The 21,069-nt window shown below is 42.5% G+C and overlaps 3 protein-coding genes and 1 long non-coding RNA gene across 7 annotated transcripts in view; 3 read left to right on the top strand and 1 right to left on the bottom strand.

The window, feature by feature from the left end:
- Nucleotides 1-1,202: 1,202 nt before the first annotated feature.
- Nucleotides 1,203-5,661, top strand: LOC147825765 (EKC/KEOPS complex subunit TPRKB-like). The gene is made up of 4 exons (XM_087184357.1): nucleotides 1,203-1,350; nucleotides 2,458-2,580; nucleotides 4,081-4,257; nucleotides 5,060-5,661. The coding sequence occupies exons 1-4, from the start codon at nucleotides 1,309-1,311 to the stop codon at nucleotides 5,144-5,146; spliced, it is 429 nt and encodes a 142-aa protein (XP_087040483.1). The 5' UTR covers nucleotides 1,203-1,308; the 3' UTR covers nucleotides 5,147-5,661.
- A 1,851-nt stretch (nucleotides 5,662-7,512) lies between these two features.
- On the bottom strand, nucleotides 7,513-12,060 carry LOC147825764 (uncharacterized). The gene is made up of 2 exons (XR_015440200.1): nucleotides 11,870-12,060; nucleotides 7,513-8,089 (listed from the first exon to the last, which is right to left on the bottom strand). It is a non-coding gene; the product is annotated as an uncharacterized LOC147825764 (long non-coding RNA).
- LOC147825763 (N-acetyltransferase 8F1-like) lies at nucleotides 10,158-19,831 on the top strand. Of its 4 annotated transcripts, none has more exons than XM_087184329.1 (2): nucleotides 10,158-11,917; nucleotides 18,976-19,831. In XM_087184329.1, exons 1-2 carry the CDS (start codon nucleotides 11,909-11,911, stop codon nucleotides 19,732-19,734), a joined length of 768 nt encoding a protein of 255 aa, XP_087040455.1. In that variant the 5' UTR covers nucleotides 10,158-11,908; the 3' UTR covers nucleotides 19,735-19,831. The 4 variants fall into 4 exon arrangements, with proteins under 4 accessions (XP_087040455.1, XP_087040454.1, XP_087040456.1 ...); XM_087184328.1 differs by having other exon boundaries at nucleotides 10,158-12,054; XM_087184330.1 differs by lacking the exon at nucleotides 10,158-11,917 and adding an exon at nucleotides 16,061-16,234.
- LOC147825762 (N-acetyltransferase 8F1-like) overlaps nucleotides 16,061-21,069 on the top strand; it is a 52,840-nt gene continuing 47,831 nt past the window's right edge. Inside the window, exon 1 of the mRNA XM_087184344.1 lies at nucleotides 16,061-16,234. The gene's annotated coding sequence lies outside the window, so the exon portion shown is untranslated. The remainder of the gene's footprint in view (nucleotides 16,235-21,069) is intronic.

The following is a 21,069-nucleotide window of genomic DNA, read 5'->3' as shown; positions in this document are numbered from 1 at the left end:
GGTTGTTTAGTTATCACTAATCCTGTTATTGGCTAGATAAGTTGTTCTTAACCTTTCACTGTTAAAATATAATGAGAAATGCATCTTATTATAATACCCAAATTTTGAATTGATTCCTTAAGAACGAGTCCAAGAAATGGAAACTGCAGAGTAAAAGGATGAAATGAACTTAGCAAATGGCCTCACCAAAACTAACTGTTGGGAGCTGATGATGTCATATAGTTGGGTGGTAGAGCACACCCTTGGCATGTGAAGTCCTAGGTTAAATCGCCAGGACTGCCTAAAAAAGTTAAACTTGTTTTCAAAAATCAAATTTTATAGTACTTAGTTTTCCATTCAAGGATATAGTTATGTCTTTATTTTTCAGTGCTGGGGATAGAACCCACGGCCTGGAGCATGCTAGGAAAGCAGTTCTATCACTGAGTACATGCCTACTCTGTACTTCTTTTATGTCTTTATATATACCCTGTTCTTCCCTGCTAAACTTATATCTAAGAAAGGACCAATGTTATTTATTTTTTATTTATTGTATTTTCTCTGCTAATCCCCATGCATGGGATGAATATCTTTGGGTCAAGTGTGATACTTTATACTTTACAATTATTTTCTTAATATTTGTCTCTAGTTTCTGCTAAAATGTAAATAAAATAGTGAGATCAGAAAGTTAAAAAGCGAAGGTGGGGTAAAGTTTCATTAATACTGTAAGTAGCCTATGTTCCAAAACTTCCTAATATTCTACTCCTGGTTGAGTCAGTCAGTCACGCATGTGAGCCTCTCATCTGGACAGGCAGGGGATCAGGCAGCTCCTGTGACCCTTTCCCAGCAATGGGAAAAGAACTAGAAACACCTCAGCAGGATTAGTAGAGAAAGCATGAGGAAGCCAAATGTGTTTGGGGTTGGGTTTTTCTAGTTGACTGTTCCTGTCATTTCATAGTAACTTACTTTCACTTGTTAGCAAGGAATTTTTAAAAAAACAAGTCACAATGTTAAGTTTTTGTGTTTGTTTTGTTTGAGACAGGTCTTGCTGTGTTGTCTACGCCAGCCTTGAAATTGTGTAGGCCAGATTGGCCTTGAATCTCCAATCCTCCTGCCTCAGCCTCCCTGGTGCTGGGATTACAGGCATGCACCACAATATCAGGCTAATGTTAACATTTTAAAAAGAAATCTGTTGCTTTTTAGGTTGGTGTGGTAGAATCCTGCTTGTCTATGAAATGCAGTTAACACGTGAGCTGGATCTATTTCCCGAATGCAGGGTGACCCTTCTGTTATTTAAAGATAAAAAATGCTGGAGACTTGAGAAAAAAGGCCATGGAAGGCAGCATTGATGGTTCATTAATAAATCCTACAGTGGTGAGTACAAAGTGTGAAACTGAGTGAACCATAAAGGGATTTTTCAGAGTATGTTAATTTTTCATGTTGTAGTTTAGGCTAAAATTCTGTCATCTTAAGGTGAAAAGTTCTTGTCCGAGTCAGACTTAGCCAGCCTTGAATTTACAAATGAATGGAAGCAGAAGTGCAGGCCCTGTCCTGAAGAAGAGAAAAGGTCATGGTGTAGCTCTGACCACAGTTGTGGTCTGGCACATGCCCAGCTGTCCAGCTTCTCATCTGTGAAATGAGGATTCTGAACAAGACAGTGTCTGTGGAGAAGATACAGCATGGTGGTTAAGAGCAGACACTGTGAGACTTTAGTACCTGGACTTAATCCAGCTCTGCCACTTACTATGACTTTGAGCAAGTTGTAGCAACCACTTACATAGCGCTCTCTCTGTCCCTAGCATTGTACTTAGTGCTTTCTCTCACCTAACTCACTTCATCTTCAGCAGTCTCATCAAGTAAGTACTATTATTTTTTGCCAGATGAAACATTAGGAACTTGCTCAAGTTCTCAGGGTGGTAAGTGACAGAGCTAGGACTCAACCCAGATGTTCTTTACTTCAGTGACTTCATCTTTTCCATGTGAATAATACTGATTTCATTGAGGAATGTGAACACTGTAGACAATAATGCAGGTAAAATGTTTAGAATATTGCATTTCCCTTATTAGCCCTGAATAAATGTTATTTGAAAACATTTTTTACTATTTAATTTCCTTGAAGCTTTAAGATTCTGTGTTTGTTTATTTTTTGGGCCAGGGTCTTGGTATGTAGTTCAGGTTGGCCTTGAACTTACTGTGTAGCCCAGGTTGGCTTCAAACTCAATGATCCTCCAGCTTCAACCTCTCAAGTGCTAGGATTATAGGTAGGCGCTACCACGTCTAGCTAAGATTCTGTGATTTTTTTTTTTTTAACTACCCTGGACCTTCAGACAATAGTTTTAAAAATATGTTCCCTGTGAGTCACAGGAAGTAAAACAACTGCATACCAAAGTTACTACAAGATAGGGGTATATCTTTAGACTTTCAGATTCTCCCCATGTAATTTCTTTCCTCCCCATTTATTGTTTGTATTCTCCTTCGTAGATTGTTGACCCATTTCAGATACTTGTGGCAGCAAACAAAGCAGTTCACCTCTACAAACTGGGAAAAATGAAGACACGAGCTCTATCTACTGAAATTATTTTCAACCTGTCCCCAAATAACAATGTAATGTGGAATTTTTTTTTTTCTTTTTCCCGGTACTGGGGATCAAACTCAGGACCTTGTGCTTGTGAGGCAGGAGCGGTGCCCCTGAGCTAAATCCCTAGCCCAATGTGGAATTTATTGTCCATATTTCTGTTGACTTTGTCTTAATGATATATGTGTTCTCTAGTGTTGGGGTAGAGGTTAAGCTCTAGGAAAGTAGTTGTTAGTAATAAAACAAAATAATCACAAAGAGAGCTCTGGACTGAGATTTGAGGTTTAGCACTACCTAGACAAATAAGCTTTGGAGTCAGTTTCCATCTGAGTAAACAAATTTTGGCTAAATTCAATGAGGCTAGATTTGCCTGTCCTTACCCTGTGGGGTCAGTAAGATCTCTCAAGTATTTTTGCTTAAGAGATTGACAGAAACCCAAATGATAAAAATTGAGCTTGGACATTTTGTACATTCACGCATGTCTTTCACTCTCCTGTAAAGTCCTTGAGGGAATGATGCATGTCTTTTTCATACACAGTTCCAGGAACTTTCTGGTTCCTAGAGCAGTCGTGAATCCATGCTCACTCACATACCAAATGCACAGGAAGATTTCATGGTTTGAAGTATTCATAGGATTACTTCTTTAATAAAAATTACTGAGCTAACAACATTCCACATGCATGTAGCACATGAAAAAATGACTGAAATATTGCTGGTGAAGTTTTAGTATTACTACTACTGTTACTAACACGACCAGATACTAATATTGTCAAGAGAACACTAGAAATCTTGTGGTTTGGTTGAAGAAGAGATGATTACAAAGTTTATAAAATGCAGTTATCTCAGCATAGTAGTAGTAGAATTCCCCAGTACTTGCAGTAAAGTTTACCAGGTCATGATTTTCTTAGAGATATTTTGAAATAATTCAGGACACTATTCCTATTCCAATTCTAGTTCTAGGAGCAAAAGAAGCAAGTGTGTTTCTGAGGAGAGGCAGATAAAACAGACAAAAGTTAAGCTGCCCTAAGTTAAATGACATAACGGGACTGTGAATGCACAGGTAGGAGAATAGTGAAGAAGCCATTCATTCTGGAGGGAGGAGAGTGTGGTGGTGGGAGTGGCCCTGGTCCCTCAAGTATTCATTCAGCAGCCAAGCCACAGAGAGAAGAGTGATGGGCCGAGGACAAAGCATAAGCATAGGCAGAAGAATATGAAACACAGGGATAGCCTCAGACTGGCTGGATGCTAGGAACATGTGGGTGGAAGGTGACTTGGGCCAAAAGGGGGTGTTGTTTACATGCTGTGTGAGAAATAAGGCCTTGACTTTGCAGGAACAAGGTGCAGCTATAAGCAGGCAGAACATTAGAGGCCAAAACAGTAGATGCTGGGAAGGGATTATTGAAGGAGTCTGGAAGGGAAAAACTAGGGTATGAAAAACAGGAAGCACTTGACTGAAGAAGGCCCATAAGTAGATATTTCAGACCTAGTTCATTCTTTCAGTTTTTCTTTCTTTTTTTCTTTTTCCTTAGATTTCAGGAGCTTTGAAAAAATTTGGTGTCTCAGCAAATGACACATCAGTTCTAATTGTTTACATCGAAGAGGGAAATAAGCAAATAAATCAAGAGTACCTAATATCTCAAGTGGAAGGTCTTCAGGTTTCTCTGAAAAACCTTCCTGAAATAACAAATATTTCAGAAGTCAAAAAGGTTTGTAAATTTATATTTTTAGAGTGTGATAGGTGAATAATGCTGATGCTGTTTATTGGTCAACAGTGTACCTATCCGGGCATGGTGGCCCATGCCTATAATTCCAGCACTCAGGAGGCTGAGGCAGGAGGATCTCCCTGAGTTCAAAGCCAGCCTGGGCTACATAGTGAGTTCAAGACCAGCCTGAACTATGTAGGTAGATCCTGTCTCAAAAACCAACAAAGCCGGGGATTTAGCTCAGTGGTTCTGCCGCCTGCCCTTTTGCAAGCTCAAAGACCTGAGTTCAATCACAGGTACCAAAAAAAAAACAAAAACCCAACGAAAAACAAAACAATGCACCTATTTGTTTGGCCTTTTACGAACAGTTAATTTTCAAAATGATTTAAGAATAATTATAGAGAAAAAGAACTAGGAGGTGCACATAAAGTACAATTAGAAATGTATTTGATAAAAACGTTCTCAACTTTCAGAAGGTGAGTACCTTTAATTCTCAAGGTTATATAGTATATTTAGAATATTGACTAGTATGAAGTTAGTATCTAGATGAGTGCTTTTGAAATTGATACAAATATGTTACGTACAGAGAATGTTTTTTATGATCATAACTACATTTTAAAGGAAATATTTGAGATAAGCAATGAATTTTTATCTGCTTTGACTATTTTAATCACATTTGTGATGCATGATTTCATACCATTAACCCAATAAATGAATGAAAATTTCACTTATCAATGTTGGTAGAATGAAAATTAGTAGTGCATAAATGTATCAGAAAGACATCATTTGTCTGTCATTTTTACAGATATATAAATTGTCATCACAAGAAGAAAGCATTGGGACATTATTGGATGGCATCGTTTGTAGAATGTCAACCAAAGATGTTCTGTGAAATGTTAGAAATATTAACAGAAAATGTCAGCATTAAAGAGAATACTATTTTTTATTATCTCTACATTTGTATATATTCAAACACATTTCTATATAATTAGAAGAAAAAATGCAACCATTTATTGAGTGCCTACAGTGTACTGGGCTCTTACCTGAGCAATCTTATATCCACCAGTTCACATCGCATCCCTACTTGAGCCTACTCCAACACTTCCCTTCCAAGCTTCTGGATCCTGTTTTGTATTTTATGTGGATTTAATTCTCACAGAAGGCCTACAAAGTCGACAGTGTATTTACCCCCACTTTGTACAAGGAGCAACTAAAAACTTGTAGAAACAATGTGAAAGCCCTGGGTTCAATCCCCAGTACCACAAAAAACAAAAAAGAAAAAAAAAAAGAGAAAAAAGAAACGAATAGGGCTAGGGATTTAGCTCAGTGGTTCAGCTGCCTGCCTCGCAAGCACAAGGTCCCAAGTTCAATCCCCAGTACCAAAAAAAAAAAAAAAAAAGAAAGAAATAGAGGCAGAGGCCTGGGCTTCTGAAGGGGTTCCTGGTGACACAAATTGCTGCAGGGTAAAGGAAGGAACTGTAAATTGAATAAAAGTCTTGTTATGTAAAAAAAAAATTAATTGTAGAAATGTGAAGTCACTTAAGGTCACATAGCTAGAGAACAGTCACGATTGATAAATAATTGGATTTTCTTGGGCTGGGGATGTAGCACAGTGGCACCACACCTGCCTTGCAAGCACAAGTTCCTGAGTTCGATCCCTGGTACCAAAAAATAATAATGATTGGATTTTCTTGTCACCTATTTTTTTTTTACAAGCTTGTTTTATTTTTTTGTTTGTTTGTTTTTTGTTTTTGGTACTGGGGATCGAACTCGGGGATCTTCTACTTGCGAGGCAGGCAGCAGCACCACTGAGCTAAATCCCCAGCCCTCACCTATGTTTTTAATTGTGTCAGTCAAGATAGATTTGGTCAAGACGCAGCAAACTCGCAGAGCATGGTGGTCCCCTGTGATTCTTACACTCAGGAGGCTGAGGCAAGAGGATTGCTGCAAGTTTGCGACCAGCCTGGGCTACATATTGAGATCCTGTCTCAACAAACAAACAAAAAGACTCAGCAAACTGGAACTCTTTTGTGAAGAACAAGACAAAAATTTTCCTCTTTGCAGACCATGATCCACTGCAACTACTCAACTACACGTTATAGTGCCAAAGCAGCCACAGACCACACATAAGGACATGCTGGTGTCCCAGTCAACCTTGATTTATAACACAAGTGGTGGGCAGGATTTGAACGGAGGTCTGTAGTTTGTGGACTTGTGGGTCAGTTAGGCTGCAGTGACAAACAGTTCAAAAGCCAATTGGTTGGATACAACAGAAAATTATGTCTTAACTTGTTGCAGAGCCATCCTGAATCAGTAGGAGGACTCACTGTAGTGACTTAGGAACCCAGGTGCTGAAGGCTTTGTCTCAGCCTGTGCTCCCTCATCCCTTCATAGCTGGAAGGGAGCATAGTGAGTTTCTTAGTGGCTGTAAAGCGTCCATATAGAAATGATTGATAGTGCTCATGTTTGTTTTTTGTTTTTTAAGATAGTCTGTATGTAGTTCAGGTTGATGAACTCACAGGGATCCTCTTGCTCAGCCTCTGGAGTGCTGAGCTTATAGGCATGCGCCACAGATACTGGCAGAGACTGCTTATCTTGTTTCATTTTAAATTATTAAAATTTAGATGAAGTTCTTCCCATTGCATTTCATCAGGAGGTGCACAATGTCTGTTGGTCCTAGTATGGGTAGGGCTAAATTTGACCACTTGGGTAAGGTGCTGCTTTGCTAGATCCCTGTGTTATAAAAGCATCCTTTCCTCCTAACCTTAGAGAGTTGAAGCTGACCGAAATCTCAGTGCTATAATCAGAATTAAAGTCAAATCTGGGTGACCACAGATCCTTAATGCTGCTGCTTACCGGGCTCAAAAACATTCGTTCCAATTGATGTGCAGTGTACCACATATGAAATTGTTCTATTTTACACATGTCATTTTTAATTTTTGGTTTTTTCTTTGCAAAAAAATTTGTACATGTTTCTATATTCTTATAGCACCCCCCCCTCCACAAAAAAAGTGTGAGTTCAAAATGGCTCCACTTTGCACTCCACACCGTAGGGTACAAGCATGCCCATGTCATAGTAATCTTGCAAATGATGCCTTCTAACGTCTACACATGTTTGCATTGTGGAATGCGGTACATAGTGAAATTAAACTCATATTTATTAATTTGTACATTATGAAGACAAGTTGTAAGAGTTTTATTTCTGTAGCTATAAATAATGTTTTCTGTCAGGTAAAAGGGCCGAAGACCAAGACCAGACCAGGCCACAACAAGCCTTTATTAGGGGAATAGATCTGCCGGGCTGTCTCTGAACAAAGGAGAGACAAAAGCAATATGGCTGGGGCAGGGAGAGTCTTTTATAGAGACTGGGGTGGGGCTTGTAGGGGCTGAGGCAGGGTTGAATGAGGTAGTGACTAGGGAATGGAGGAGCCGGTGATGTCACTAGGTGGTAGGAGGTGAGCGAGTATTAGGTTACTGTCTAGGTGGGAACAGGGGCATGCTGGGAAGAAGGGTTTGTTCTTTGGTGGGAGCAACCATCTTGGCATGATGTCACACAGGGGAGGGGGCAAGGCACCATAGGAAGAGGGCAGCTACTATACTTAATAGCTGCTGAGGTGGTGGGAGACCTATCATTCCAGGCTTTTGTTTTATGATAGTTGGGTGAAGGTCTCTTCTTCTGGAGCTGCTTCCTGCTGACAAGGGGCGAAGATCAGGGCTAGGCCTGGATCTGATGAGGTCAGTGGCAAGTGGGGACCTCTTCCTTTTGCCGTACTGGCTGGTTCCCTGCCATGATGAACTCTGTGGCTGTCTGGCTGGTGAATGCCCTCAATCGTTTCTGCAAGAAATTTTGAAAACAGCGAACCAGGCACGGTCCAAAACAGAGAATTAAACAGATAATACTAAGGAGTCCCAAGAGTAGTAATAGCCAGGTGAGCCATGAGCTCCAGGAACCAAACGTACCCCACTATTGATTAGTACCTTGGGGGGCATATCTATCTGGCCCATTGAGTTTTAATTTTTTTCATTTGACATGTAATTTTTTATTTATTATTTACATAGGTTTTACAGAGACAGCTGGATGTTTAGGGGCTCATTTGTTATAGAAGTAAGAGACTGTTATGGAAGAGATCATAGCTCCTGATCTAAGGGCCCATGTGTCATGTCCTTGCTCTTAGAGAATGAGTGGAAAGGTGATAAACACAATTTATATAATCTTTATAATCCCTTTTTGGGGGGGGGAATATAAAAGGTGTATGTAACTGAGCAAATGTCTTTTGGAGGCCAACATACCGATGAGTGTAGTGTTACTATGAACCTGACTTCTTTAAATTCAAGGCCAGGAAAGTTTTATTCCTGTATCTCTCAGTTTTTGGAGGCCTCCTAGATATATTTAAAAATAAAGAGAACTGATAACCTCAACAAGGACACTGGACGACTTAAGGTGATCAAGTGTAACATAAAAGGCTTGATCTTTTTAGGCAAGGGTAGGTATCCAGGAAATATGAGCACAATGAGAAGAGGCATCATAAACAGAGAACAAGGATGTACATTATTTTAAAAGGAATCTTGTAGCTGCTTGGTATAGAACTTATCCTGACTGTGGCTGACAAGCACGTGATTTCTTCTCAATACTCTTACTTTATGGTTTGTTTGGGGTTTTTTTGATCATTACATGATAGTTAATTAGTTATCACAGAATCAGAAAAACACTTATCTAAAAGGAGAGATCTGGAGACCAGTGGTTTCTAGGATTGGTTACCTGTAAAGAATTTTTTAAAATTTTTTTGAAAAGAATCTGTACACACTTGTAGCTAATTAATGATTTTTGCTTCTATTTAGTACCCAAAGTTTTGTCTTTTTGAAATGGCTGTGTCATGAGTGAACCAAAAGATTTTAATGGGTGGGCTATGTCTTAATTTTTCTGAAGTCTAGCTTTATTATTATGTCATTGTTTTGTGCCTCTTTTGGTTATTTTTTCTGCTGGGTGTTTAAGACCAAGTTAAAGTGAGACCTGTGTCAATCAATATGAACCTCTTGTTATCTGTTAAGGTCAGTTAAGTCTCCCCAGGCCATTACTTTGGAACCATGCATAGTGCCTCTCTGCTTCTCTGTCAGTGTCAGCCATCTGGATGGGTTATGGCCTTGTTTGACCAAGTTGCTTTCAGTGAAAGCAGTGGAGAGTTTTTTCTTGGTGACCCTCCTTTGGCACACAGTACATTGTCCTCTGGTGTCCAGCAATCTCCCAGTTTAGGAGGTTGAGTGACTTACCAAAGATGTAGGACCCTGTAGAGAAGGTTCCCTCATGTCCTGGAACTTTGTTGACCTTGAGGGGCCAGGGCCAAAATATTGGCTGTCCTCATAGCCCTGTTACCTTTTAGTTTTGGTCTCCAAACTTTAGTTGTTGAACACCCAGAAGAGAAGGTCAATAGCGTTAGCATTGTAACAAGAATAATGAACTTAACTATTATAGTTTTACCTGAATAACAAACATTTTGGAATTTAAAATATAGAGAACTGTTACTGTCATCAGTCATGGTTGTTTTTTAGTAGTTGAATTCCTGTAGAATATTAACAGAAAAAGAGCCACAAATAATATTTTAACATGACAATTATGATGACTTTACCTTTGTAACACATTTAAATGTCCACCTTGATATAAAATAGCCATCATTAAATGTACTCATTTTTTTAAAACACCAAAAGTTTTTACCTAAATTATCTTTTAAAAAATAAATAAATAATCTTTTGATAGGATACCATCTAAAGAAAATACCCCATATATGTATCTGTTATCATAAATAGCTAGAGTGTATGAAAAGGCAAATACCTGAATCAAAAAGAGGTTATTATCATAAACAAATATTAGAAAACCTGTACAGTAGGAAAGTATAAATACATTTAGTACACTAGAAAAAAAAAAACCTTGTTATTGTTGTTTTTTACAGGATATTTAGTCCTTTGAAAATGACCAGTGTAAGCACACCATAATAACATATTTAGAATTTATCCCTTTGATGACAATTGATATAAACAGTATAATAATATATTTAAATAATATTTATTCCTGTAAGTCTTTTATAAGGCTATGAAAACTATTGGGTCAGTCTCTTGTAAGATGAAAACTGTTGAGGTCCCCCTAGTGAACAAAGACTGGAAAATATTTCCATGCGGCCGCTCCTTGGGGAGCATGCCTTGAACTTAATAACCTTTATCTATAAATAAAACAGCTGTAGGATTGGACAAAAACAAAGATATAAGACAATTTCTAAAACTAGAGTGCACTCAAATATATTTAGCCCAATGGAATTATAATCTCTTTATAATTTTAGGTTTATAATTATAAATAAGACTATTTAAACTTTTTGTAAGTCAATTAACAGAGATCTCTTGTAGAATTAAAATCAGAAGCAATGAAACCTCTATTTCTGTAAACCTTTTATAACAAACTTGAAACCAACAAGTAAACATACATATTTCCTTTATAAATCACTTTCGCACACCTTCTTGATGTACTTAGGCCTTTTGGTCTTGTCCTGCTAATAAGACAAACATATAAAATCCTTTTATATCAAAAATATATCTTTTACTTATAGCTTTTTAAATATTTTGTCTCCGACTCACTATAAACATTTTATACTTTTGTCCATCATTATCTCATCCCTAGTGGTCTTTGTTAAGTAAATAAAGTTCTAATTCCTGTTTAATGGTTAGACACAGGTGGTTTCTGTCACTGATTACAGCCCTAAACACATGACAGTTAAGGCACATATATCACAAGTTTGTTCAAGGATTTTCACTTCATTCTTTAGTTAGGATGTTATCTATAGTGGAGCTACAAATCAAAGAAGCTATATAACCTTCACTTTGAACAGCAGAAGCAATGGGCTAATGCAAGTTTTTAAAGGGATACACTACTTAGTTTGCTTCCACAACTACTTTAATAGCTAATCTATTAAGCTTTAAAACTTTTTCTTATCAACAGAGTTATAAAGTGGGGGAGGTATGAGCGGTGAGTGATCGGCTCAGGCTAGGAGTACTTGAGAAGAACAGGTTTGACAGAGGGAGGGTTAAGAGCATAGGTAGAAAAGGCTTGTATGTAGGGGATTTCTGACCATTTGCCATTGCACTGACAGAAGTTGTGTAAATCACACAGTATGTTAAAATTGAAAGTGCCATTTTTGGGGCGTGGAAACCCATTATCTAATTTATACTGAGGCCAAACCTGATTACAATAGAAAACAAATCTTTTTGGCCTAAAGTCTGGTCCCAACAATCCGAGAGGTTTGAGTTGTGCCAGAAGGCAGCCCAGAGGCGTTGAGGGGCGGGGTTTGGATTGTTGGGCCCCCTGATTAGAGCGGGTGAGGAGGAGGCAGCCCCTGGGGAGAAAGACAAAGGGGAGAAGAGTCCTTGTCTCCTTTGACAATCTCCCAGTGAGTCTCCCAGAGGGAGAGAACGAGAGGAGGCGGGCCGATGGAACGTCTCCCAGGGGCACGGTCCTGGGCCCAGAGGCCGTGGGGGTTTCTCTGACCAAGCGCTTGGATTTCTGAGAAGTCCCCGGAGGGAGAGAGAACGAGACAGAGAACCCGACGAGAGGGAGGCTGAACTCCCTACTCACCCAGACATTGGTGACCGGTGTGGATGTGTAGCGTCAGCAATGGCAAAGGTAGAAAGCCCCCGAGGGTCCTGGCAACGGCAGATAGGTCCGTTGGAGATGGCCAAAAGGTCAATCAACCCCGTCCTGCGGGGGATCGTCCCTTAATGGACCATCTACCATCCGAGTCACGGCACCAGAAATGTCAGGTAAAAGGGCCGAAGACCAAGACCAGACCAGGCCACAACAAGCCTTTATTAGGGGAATAGATCTGCCGGGCTGTCTCTGAACAAAGGAGAGACAAAGGCAATATGGCTGGGGCAGGGAGAGTCTTTTATAGAGACTGGGGTGGGGCTTGTAGGGGCTGAGGCAGGGTTGAATGAGGTAGTGACTAGGGAATGGAGGAGCCGGTGATGTCACTAGGTGGTAGGAGATGAGCGAGTATTAGGTTACTGTCTAGGTGGGAACAGGGGCATGCTGGGAAGAAGGGTTTGTTCTTTGGTGGGAGCAACCATCTTGGCATGATGTCACACAGGGGAGGGGGCAAGGCACCATAGGAAGAGGGCAGCTACTATACTTAATAGCTGCTGAGGTGGTGGGAGACCTATCATTTTCAACTTCATGTGAGCCTTTGGGTTAGGAAAAATAAAAGTACTGCCAAAGAATTAACATAAGTATCTCAGTATTTTTGAGCCAACTTAGAACAATACCCTTTATGAGTAGCCAGGTAGGTCCAGGGCCTAAATGCTCCCTCAGCAAAAGTACGCTGTTATTGGAGGGGATTTGGTGATGAAAGGAAAAGGGGTTTGGATTGAGAGGTCACATATTTGGCTCCTTAGTCACAGGATTATGCATTAAAGCCCAAAGACACCAGTCGCGTGTACTCTGAGATGAGATGGGGAGGGACTTTGTATTCAGGTGACGTTGCTGCTCCCTGCCTCCCCAGCCATGGGAACAAGCAAAGCTGTGAGTAACTTCAGTGGCATTGTCTTTATCCCCTCCTTCCCCAAATTCTAAATTATATGAACTGCTCCAAGCCTCGAGCCTTCTTTTTTTAAAAGAAGAGCCAAGTGGTTCCCGGCTCTGTCTCTGCCTCTGCCACCATCCACATCTGGATTTACCCCTGATGGCCTAATTCCCCAGTCCTCTGCAGTGAGGAGCTGTGCTGGCACTGCAGCTGCTCCCCTGCTCCTGACTTTGTTTTGCTGACTGCAGTGCCACTTGATACACGGGGTCAAAGTGTAGGATAAGGCATAACCTTGTAAGGTAGTTGCTTTCAGAATGAGTACAGTTGTGTATCCATCAGAGTTTCATGTTCTGGGCGTTTCTGTTTTGTTTTGCTTGAGATGTGATCTCACTATGCAGTTTAGGCTGGCCTTGAACTCACTGTGTAGGCCAGGCTGGCCTCAAATTGCAGCAGTCCTCTTGATTCAGCTTCTCAAGTTCTGGGATTATAGGTGTGTACCATAATGCTGGGGCTCTTTAAAAATTTTTTTTTATTACATGATTGAGTACGTAATCATGTTCATCATGGAGAGCTGGTACATGTACACAGCACATCTTGTTTTTACTTTCACTTCCCTCCCTCATCCATCCTTCACTCCCTTCCCATTTGTAAAAGATCTATCTCCCTATTTTCCTATTATCCAACCTTTATTTCCTTCTATTCTTTTTCTTTTCTTCCTTTCCTTCCCTTCCCTCTCTCTTGTTCTCCTTCCCATTTGCCTTCTATTCCCTTTTTTTCTTTTTCCCTTGCTTGCTTTGCATCCTTTATTTTGATTTTTAAATTGTTTATACTTTGGGTTTCTCATAAAAGAAATTATGTAATAGTTAAGCTTGAGTATCTGATTTATTTCACATAACACTGTGATCTCAGGGAGCATCCATTTTCCTATAAAGACTCAAATTTATCCTTTATGGCAGAGTAGTACTCCATTGTATATAAATACCACATTTTCTTTATCCATTCAGTGTTTTCAGAACTCTGTGTGCCAGGTGTCTTCTGTTTTCCCCTCTAGTTACTACCCCTCCTGACAGTACTCTGTCCTGAAGACTGACCTATATGTACTAGTATGGCACGAGGAACCTTTAACCCTGGCATCCACTCAGGTTGGCCCAATGAACACTAGGCAGGAGAGTTGGCAGAAAGTGGAGGAGGGAGGGAGGAAGAGAGTGAGGCTGATCTTTATTCTGCCTTGCCTCTAGACCTCCTTTTAGGACAGCTGCTGGGCCCAGTTCCTAGACCTCTCCTTCCCTGCTCAACCTATGAGCAATATAGATTTGGTTTGGGTTTTTGAGACAGGATCTCACTATGGATACCAGGCTGCTCTTGAGCTCATGTAGCTCAGGGTGGCTTTGAATATACTGTGATCTTCCTGCCTCAGCTTCCAGTGTTCTGGGCTTACAGTAACACAAACATGCTTGGCATGGTTCCTGTCCCAACCTTATTCCCCTCTCCCCACCATACCTTCTTCCTAATTCTACCTTTGATTATCTACAGTTACAAAATATGCTCCAGTTATCCTTATTTGAGTGTTGAGACCTGGTATGCTGTCCCTTAGAGAATTTGTTAAAAGGCTCGGTTAGAGAACATTTCTTCTATATAGTGTAGGAAAGTTTGTCCTAGGATTTCTGAACACCTCACCAAGGATGAATCTGGTGTCGACTCTTTCCTCTTAAGATGATCAGCTGTTGTTTTCTTTCCCTCTGTCTTCTTTGAATTCTGAGTTCTTACTGGGAGCCAGCTGCTTTTGTAAATAAGGAAGGGAGGAGGGCTTGAAGGGCGAGGAGAGAAATGGGGAAAAAAGAAGAATAAAGATATATCACGTAAATAATTCTTTTGGGAATATACCCAGAATGGGAATAGCTGGGTCCAATGGACCTCTAAGTTTTAAATAGGTTACACATGTGTAAATACTGAATTGCTTCTCTGGTGGAGAAACTAAAGTGTAAATGTGGATCAAAATGTATACTATGATGAAATAGGGAGAAAACGTTCAAAGGGGAAGGGGAACAAGGGGTGTGGGGGGGCAGGGGAAAGGAAAGAAAAAAATGAGGCAAATAAGGAAAAAAGGAAACAAAGCTTATGTATATAGGGAGGGTGGAGGGGGTGAAGGGAGGGCAGGGGAATGGGGAAAAATAAGAACCAGGATACATCATGTACAGGTACAAATTCCCAGTGATGGATGTGACCATAATGTATACCTAAAATGTACCAATTAATGCAATAAATATATAAAAATGTCTAGAAAAAAGATAAATCATGTAAGGCATAGATTCCACATGATGAGTGTTATCATTATGTACATCTAAAATGTACCAATAAAATTAATTTAACAAAAAGTAAGGCAGCTAGCTAGTGGAAGGGCCTGAGACAGAGTGGGGTGAACAGCCATACTGATAAAAATTAAGAATAGACAGTGAACTAGAATGTATTTCCTCAGGCAGCATGGAATGCAGACCGCTCCCTAATAAAGGGAGGTGCAACACTCCCTACTAAGATCCTGAATTTCTATGAAAGTATAATACAGATTGACCAGTTCCTTCTGAAATCCCAATTTATTGTAAATACCATGTGAAAGAATTGGACTAAAAAGCCTGAGTCTCAATTGATCATTTTAAACCTACAGAGCCACCTGTGATAGGTGACCACTAACCAATTAAGCAATTCCTGTACCCTATTGGCTATAAGTAATTCTAAAGTGAGAGAATTACTTGTGGAACCCCATTGGGACTTCACCTGGAAATCCAGGAGCTAGTCTCCTTCTCCTTATTTCCAATAAAACTTCCCTAACATAGAAAACCAAACCAAACCAAAACCCAAGTGAATGGAGAGGAGGAGGAGGTGCAAATGAGTGTGAGAAATCGCCCAGGATCCATTGACCTTGGACAAGGTACAGCTCGGCCAGGGAGAAGCACAGATGTGACAGACATTGTTTTTGAGGACGGAACCTGGACTTTACCCCTTGTTGAATGAGCCCAAGGTGACTGGAACAGTCCAGAGGCTCCTAGCAGAAGTGTGCAGGGGTCCCAAGTGGACCTCAGAGAGGGCCTAGTGTGCTGAGAGGTGCTGCCTCCTAAAGAAAATAGGAGGAAGGTGGCAGTCTTCCCATGAGAGTGAGGTCTGTGGAGCAGTCCAAACCCTGCTTTCCCCTCCAGGTTACTTCTGCAAAGATCACATGGGTGGATGGACTTGGGCTCCCTGCTTAGTAACAACTCAGCTCATTGACCTTGGGATTTATGATTAACGTATATTCCCAGGAGCCAATGAGGTGGCACCTAGGTCTGCTTCCCAGAGCTGGGGGCAGGGCCTAGACAGTGTCTTCTCAATGCCATTTGGAGCCTGAGAGCTTGGGCCACCGTCTACACTGTCACTCCACAGTAGAGCAGGTAAGTGGACAGTGGTGGAAGGTCAGGCCTCTCCATATGGTCGAGGAGCCCCTGAACATTACTGGGGATCTAAAGGCCAGGCCATTTCAGAGTTTGGCCCTTTTGCCTTCTCAGCAGCCTACGCCTTTACCCTCAGCAGGAGGATTTGTTGATCTTTTGCTGGGGATCACAGGATTTCTGCAATGGATGGAACCTGGGGAGGGAACAAAGGCCTGAAGACATGAGGTCTGGTGCCCCAGGTGCCATCCCAATATGCCAAGAAGCCCAGAGAGACTGTGTTAGGGTAATGAAGGTAGAGGGGAAGATACTATGGATATCAGTGCTTCATATATGTTATTCTATTCAATCCTCAGCAGTATGTTGCTGTGCTTTTCAGATGAAGATACAGAGGCTCAGAGATGTTAAGTGACATGCTCAAGGTCGAACAGCTAGAAAGAGAAGGAACCAATGTTCTAACCAGGTGTTTTTTATTTTGTTTTGCTCTTTGGTACTGGGGATGGAACTCGGGACCGTGTGCTTGCTTGGCAGGTGCCGGAACCACCGATCTAAATCCCTGGCCCTAACCAGGTGTTTTTGATGCTCACTTTTTCATAGTGTTGGTTTCCCTGCCTGTTGGTGCAAAAGTTAGTGGGCAAACAAGACCTTTCAGCAAATTAGGGGAAAAAAATGCCTTTTCCTGAGGCCTGACTCAGCCACTAACAAGGCTTTTGCACAGAATCAGAATAGACTGTACATTAGTTCGAGGTAGGCATTCCTGACAGGTACTCTTCTACCTGCACAATTGTGTCTAGGGACCAGTTTCTTTCCAGGATCATCCACATGCCTCTGGGGTTATATCTTTCTACTGTAGACTCCTGTGCTTCATGCTCCATGTGCAGAAAGAGTGATGACCATGCATGCACACCCCACACCATGTTCATTGAGCTCCCTGCTAACAGCATGTCTGTGGCTTCCCTTGCCCCTGGAGTAGAGTCCGCACCACATATCCTGCATGTGGACACCTGGGTGCCCTCACCTACTTCCTCCAAAAGTAGTTTGGTCAGCCACCTTTCCCGAAAGCTGTGCCTTTCTTCTTTCTGTATTCAGGCTTCTATTCCTCACCCTGAGGAGGTCATCTCACTGTCCACTGAGGCCTACTTCCTCATATCCGTTTCTCCTGGCTCTTACCACAGCTGGAAGGGCCTCCACCTGCATCCACACACTGAACTTTCCTGAGGCGTTCCTTCCCTGGATGACCCACATCACTGCATCTCTGCCATATCCAAGTGTCCCCTTGTCCCCTGCCACACAGTAAAAATGAGGGAAATCCTGCACAGAGAGCTAGGATTCTGCTGTCCTCTGCTTCAGAGATCCTTGAGAGGAGAAAGCCAACACCTTCACTGTCCTGTGAAGGTACTGCACATAGGCAGGGTTGAGCACATTAGTAAAAGGGAAGCATCCCCTCCGTAGAGAATTTCATGGAGAAAAAATTGCCCTGTTTTGCTTTGGCAGTCTTAGTGAGTTTCGTGTTCAGCTAAAATGTGTAAGAAGTGTGATTGTGGTGACTCTAAGCCACCACCAGGGCCCATGGCATCTGCCCACTGTCCCACTACCTGTCAGCTGGGTGTCAGCTCTGCTGGGGCTGCAGAGAGCACGTGTAGTGAGTGCAACAGGGCCATCCACAGGGTTGCTGAGGGGCTGAATGGGGGAGAGGGGTTATGTGGCTGCTGTTTCTGGGTGGCTGAGCCTGTATCACCTTATGTTTCTGGAAGAAGTGCCGCTGGGAAGGACGTTGTTACTGAGCCAGGAGACCTGGAAGCTGGCCCGAGATAAGAGAGCCCAAGGCCGGGGGCAGTGTTTCAAGGCTCCTACCACGTTTCTGTACAGAACCATGGTAGAGTGTGCACAGGGCTTAGGGTGTTTAGCGATAGTTGCTGCGTCCTGAAGGAGGCAGGAAGAAGTCCAGGCTCTCATCAGAGTGAGGACTCTTCAGCCGTTCCGGATCCTGTGTCCTTCTACAAGATCATTTCCCAGGGATCAAAAGGTGAATCACAAAAATGAAAGCTTCCTCTTTTTGCACTTTCCTACTTAACCTGATGCTTATGATTAAAAACTATTCATGAGCCAAGCAATGAATGGCATCCAAATCTTCTGTGCAGAAGTCAGGCAGGCCCTAGACAGTCTCTTCTGGGAGTCAGCTAGGATCTGAAGGCTGAGGCCACCCTGCACATTGTTGCCCCTGTGGTAAGAGGTAATAGGGCATGGGTGCAAATCCAGGCCCCTCAGCGTGGGCCAAAGAACCAAAATGTCTTGGGAAATCTCAAAATTGGGCCATATTGGTCCTTGAACCTTTTAGCTTCTCAGCATCCAATGTATTTATAATTGGGTGAAGAGATTTTGCTAAATTTTCTGCTGGGGAACACAGAATTTTTGGTATAGATAGACCGTCAGAAGGGAGCAAAGGGCTAGGGCTGCAAGTTCTGCCTGCCACACATGTCATCTCAATATACCAAGAGCTTCAAAGAACCAGTAATAGGGTAATGCAGTTGTAGAGGAGAGGACTGTACATACCAGCATTTCATATGAGTTGTTCTATTAAGGCCTCAAACAATTCTACAAGCAGGGTGTTTTTTCTTCTCTGGTGCTGGTGGCCTGCTTCCTTTGGGGCCACAGCAGAAGGACACACACTGAGCAAGGTATCCATTGTGCCTGGGTGACCAGGAGTGGTGGGGTACTCACATGGCTTTCTCTCTCTTCCCCAGGGCTGCAGTGAAGTCATACAGGCAGCTTTGGCTGTCCCTCAAGGACTGTTCCATTCTAGACACAGAAGTGGCAACATGGCTGCTTATCACATCCGCACATACCAGGAGAGCGACCGAAAACCAGTCCTGGACCTGTTCTCCAAGGGCATGACTGAGCATGTCCCTGCCACCTTCCGCCACATGCTGATGCTGCCTGGAACCCTCCTGATTGAGACTGGGGTGCCCCTCACCCTACTCGTGGTCTCTGGCTCCTGGCTCCTATCTATCATGTCCAGCCTCACTCTGCTCCTCTTCTTGTGGTTCCTTGCCAGTTACAACTGGAAGATGTATGTGGCCACATGTTTGCGAAGAGACATGGCTGACATCACCAAATCCTACCTGAGTGCATGTGGCTCTTGCTTCTGGGTGGCCGAGTCTGGGGGACAGGTGGTGGGCACTGTGTGTGCTCTGCCAGTGAAGAATCCGCCACTGGGGAAGAAGCAGTTGGAGCTGTTTCACCTCTCAGTGGCTAAGGAGCACCGAGGAGTGGGGATAGCAAAAAACCTGGTCAGGACTGTCCTCCAGTTTGCCCGGGACCAGGGTTATGGTGAAGTTGTGCTTGAGACAAGTATGATGCAGCGCAGTGCTCTGGCCCTCTACCAGGGCATGGGCTTCCGAAAGACAGACCATTATTTTTTAAATATAATCTGGAGGCTAACAAGTATTCCTATATTTCATTTATTGTACCAATTCCCTTCTGCTCAGGATGGGGGCCTGTGATCTATTTCTTTTGTATTAACAAAAACCTGATTGAGTCTGCTATAGTCACATACTATGATATTTCTGTCTTACAAAGCATAAAATCTAATTGTCCCCACCTGAGTCTGGCATGTTTGATGGTAGTTTGCATGCAGTTGCAGCTCTTCTCCATTCTGTCTTTGTGGATTGCCTTGCCTCATGTTTCTAGTGTCATGATAATGTTGCTTTTAAAGCAACCACATCACAATACTAGACACACTTTGTGGGCCAGCAGTTTCTGCTAGGTTTGTCTTGTACCTTGCTGGTCTTAGGACATCTGCAAATGTCTTGGGTTGGCTGAAGTGCTGGGGATGTGGGCATCATCCTGTACCACCTGTCTAACTGAGACAAGGTTCAAGGTCCTGAAGAAGAGTCAAAGCAACCCTAGAAAAGAAGCCAGGCTTTTCCAAACCCTGTCTCTAACTCTAGCTACAGCTACAGGGCAAGGGCTTGAGATTCAGCCCTGTGAAAAGACTTGGGCAGCAAAGTGCTGCATCTTCTCTAGTCCCCCAGTGGGCATGCAGAAGGAAGAAGGCAGATAGGGTTGCAGTAGAGGATGTTTTCACCAAGAGACCTCGGTGCATTTGACCCTCAACTGACTGGACCCAGCTGGATAATCAAAGTAGGGTGTGTTCCTGTGTGTACAGGAAGAGGGGATGTTGAGGAAGTGACTGCCCCAGATCTGACACTATTGGGACCCAGATTGGAACCAACCCTGTCCCCAAAGGTTCCACTACACTAGAATCATAGCTGCCTTGTCCTGACCATGTCCTCCTGGAAGCCCCAGAAGAAGGGTGAGTGGGGATGTGGGTCTGCGCTGATTTTTACAGGACTGTCTATGTTCCCAGCTACTTCATCTCTAACACTATCATGCCTGTGGGAGTCTGGAGTTTCTTTCTGAGACCCCCAATCCCACAGGCTGATCTTCTGCAGAAAGCATGAGTCCAACCACACCTCAGCCAAGTTCTTTTAACATGAAAGCAGTGCTGTAGATTCTCTCCTAACCTGATGTAACTTCCTCTCTACTCAAGAGTCAGTGGGAGGACACCATAAACAATCACCCCAGCTGACCCTACCACAGCCCATTGCACCTACATGGAGACTCTTAGCCACACTCATGGCAAGATTCCAAATGCAATTTATTTGTTGCTTAGGACCAAGGACTTCAACCCCCGTCCCCCAATCCTGGTCAGCTTGACCTTGGCCTTGATGTCACCCACAATCAAGTCTGCCAACCCATCTCCTCCTTCAGGTTGCCTCCCTGTGCTTCTCTGAACTCAGTCGTTCGGGCATCTATCCCACTCCCCCACCATGCCC

This window comes from Heterocephalus glaber, unplaced genomic scaffold, assembly GCF_053883595.1.
Source record: "Heterocephalus glaber isolate CG9 unplaced genomic scaffold, H.glaber_assembly_v1.0 deba00001494, whole genome shotgun sequence".
Lineage (NCBI taxonomy): Eukaryota > Metazoa > Chordata > Mammalia > Rodentia > Bathyergidae > Heterocephalus > Heterocephalus glaber.
The sequence above is the reverse complement of the archived record's forward strand: the minus strand, read 5'-3'. Positions and strand labels throughout refer to the sequence as shown.

Excerpts from the sequence above, each read along its gene's own strand:
- LOC147825765 (XM_087184357.1), top strand. The coding sequence starts at position 1,309 with ATGGAAGGCAGCATTGATGGTTCATTAATAAATCCTACAGTG. Across the intron at positions 1,351-2,457 it reads CATTAATAAATCCTACAGTG|ATTGTTGACCCATTTCAGAT; the intron begins GTGAGTACAAAG and ends TCTCCTTCGTAG. Across the intron at positions 4,258-5,059 it reads ATATTTCAGAAGTCAAAAAG|ATATATAAATTGTCATCACA; the intron begins GTTTGTAAATTT and ends TCATTTTTACAG.
- LOC147825763 (XM_087184328.1), top strand. The coding sequence starts at position 11,893 with ATGTGTAGCGTCAGCAATGGCAAAGGTAGAAAGCCCCCGAGGGTCCTG. Across the intron at positions 12,055-18,975 it reads CACGGCACCAGAAATGTCAG|GGCTGCAGTGAAGTCATACA; the intron begins GTAAAAGGGCCG and ends TCTCTTCCCCAG.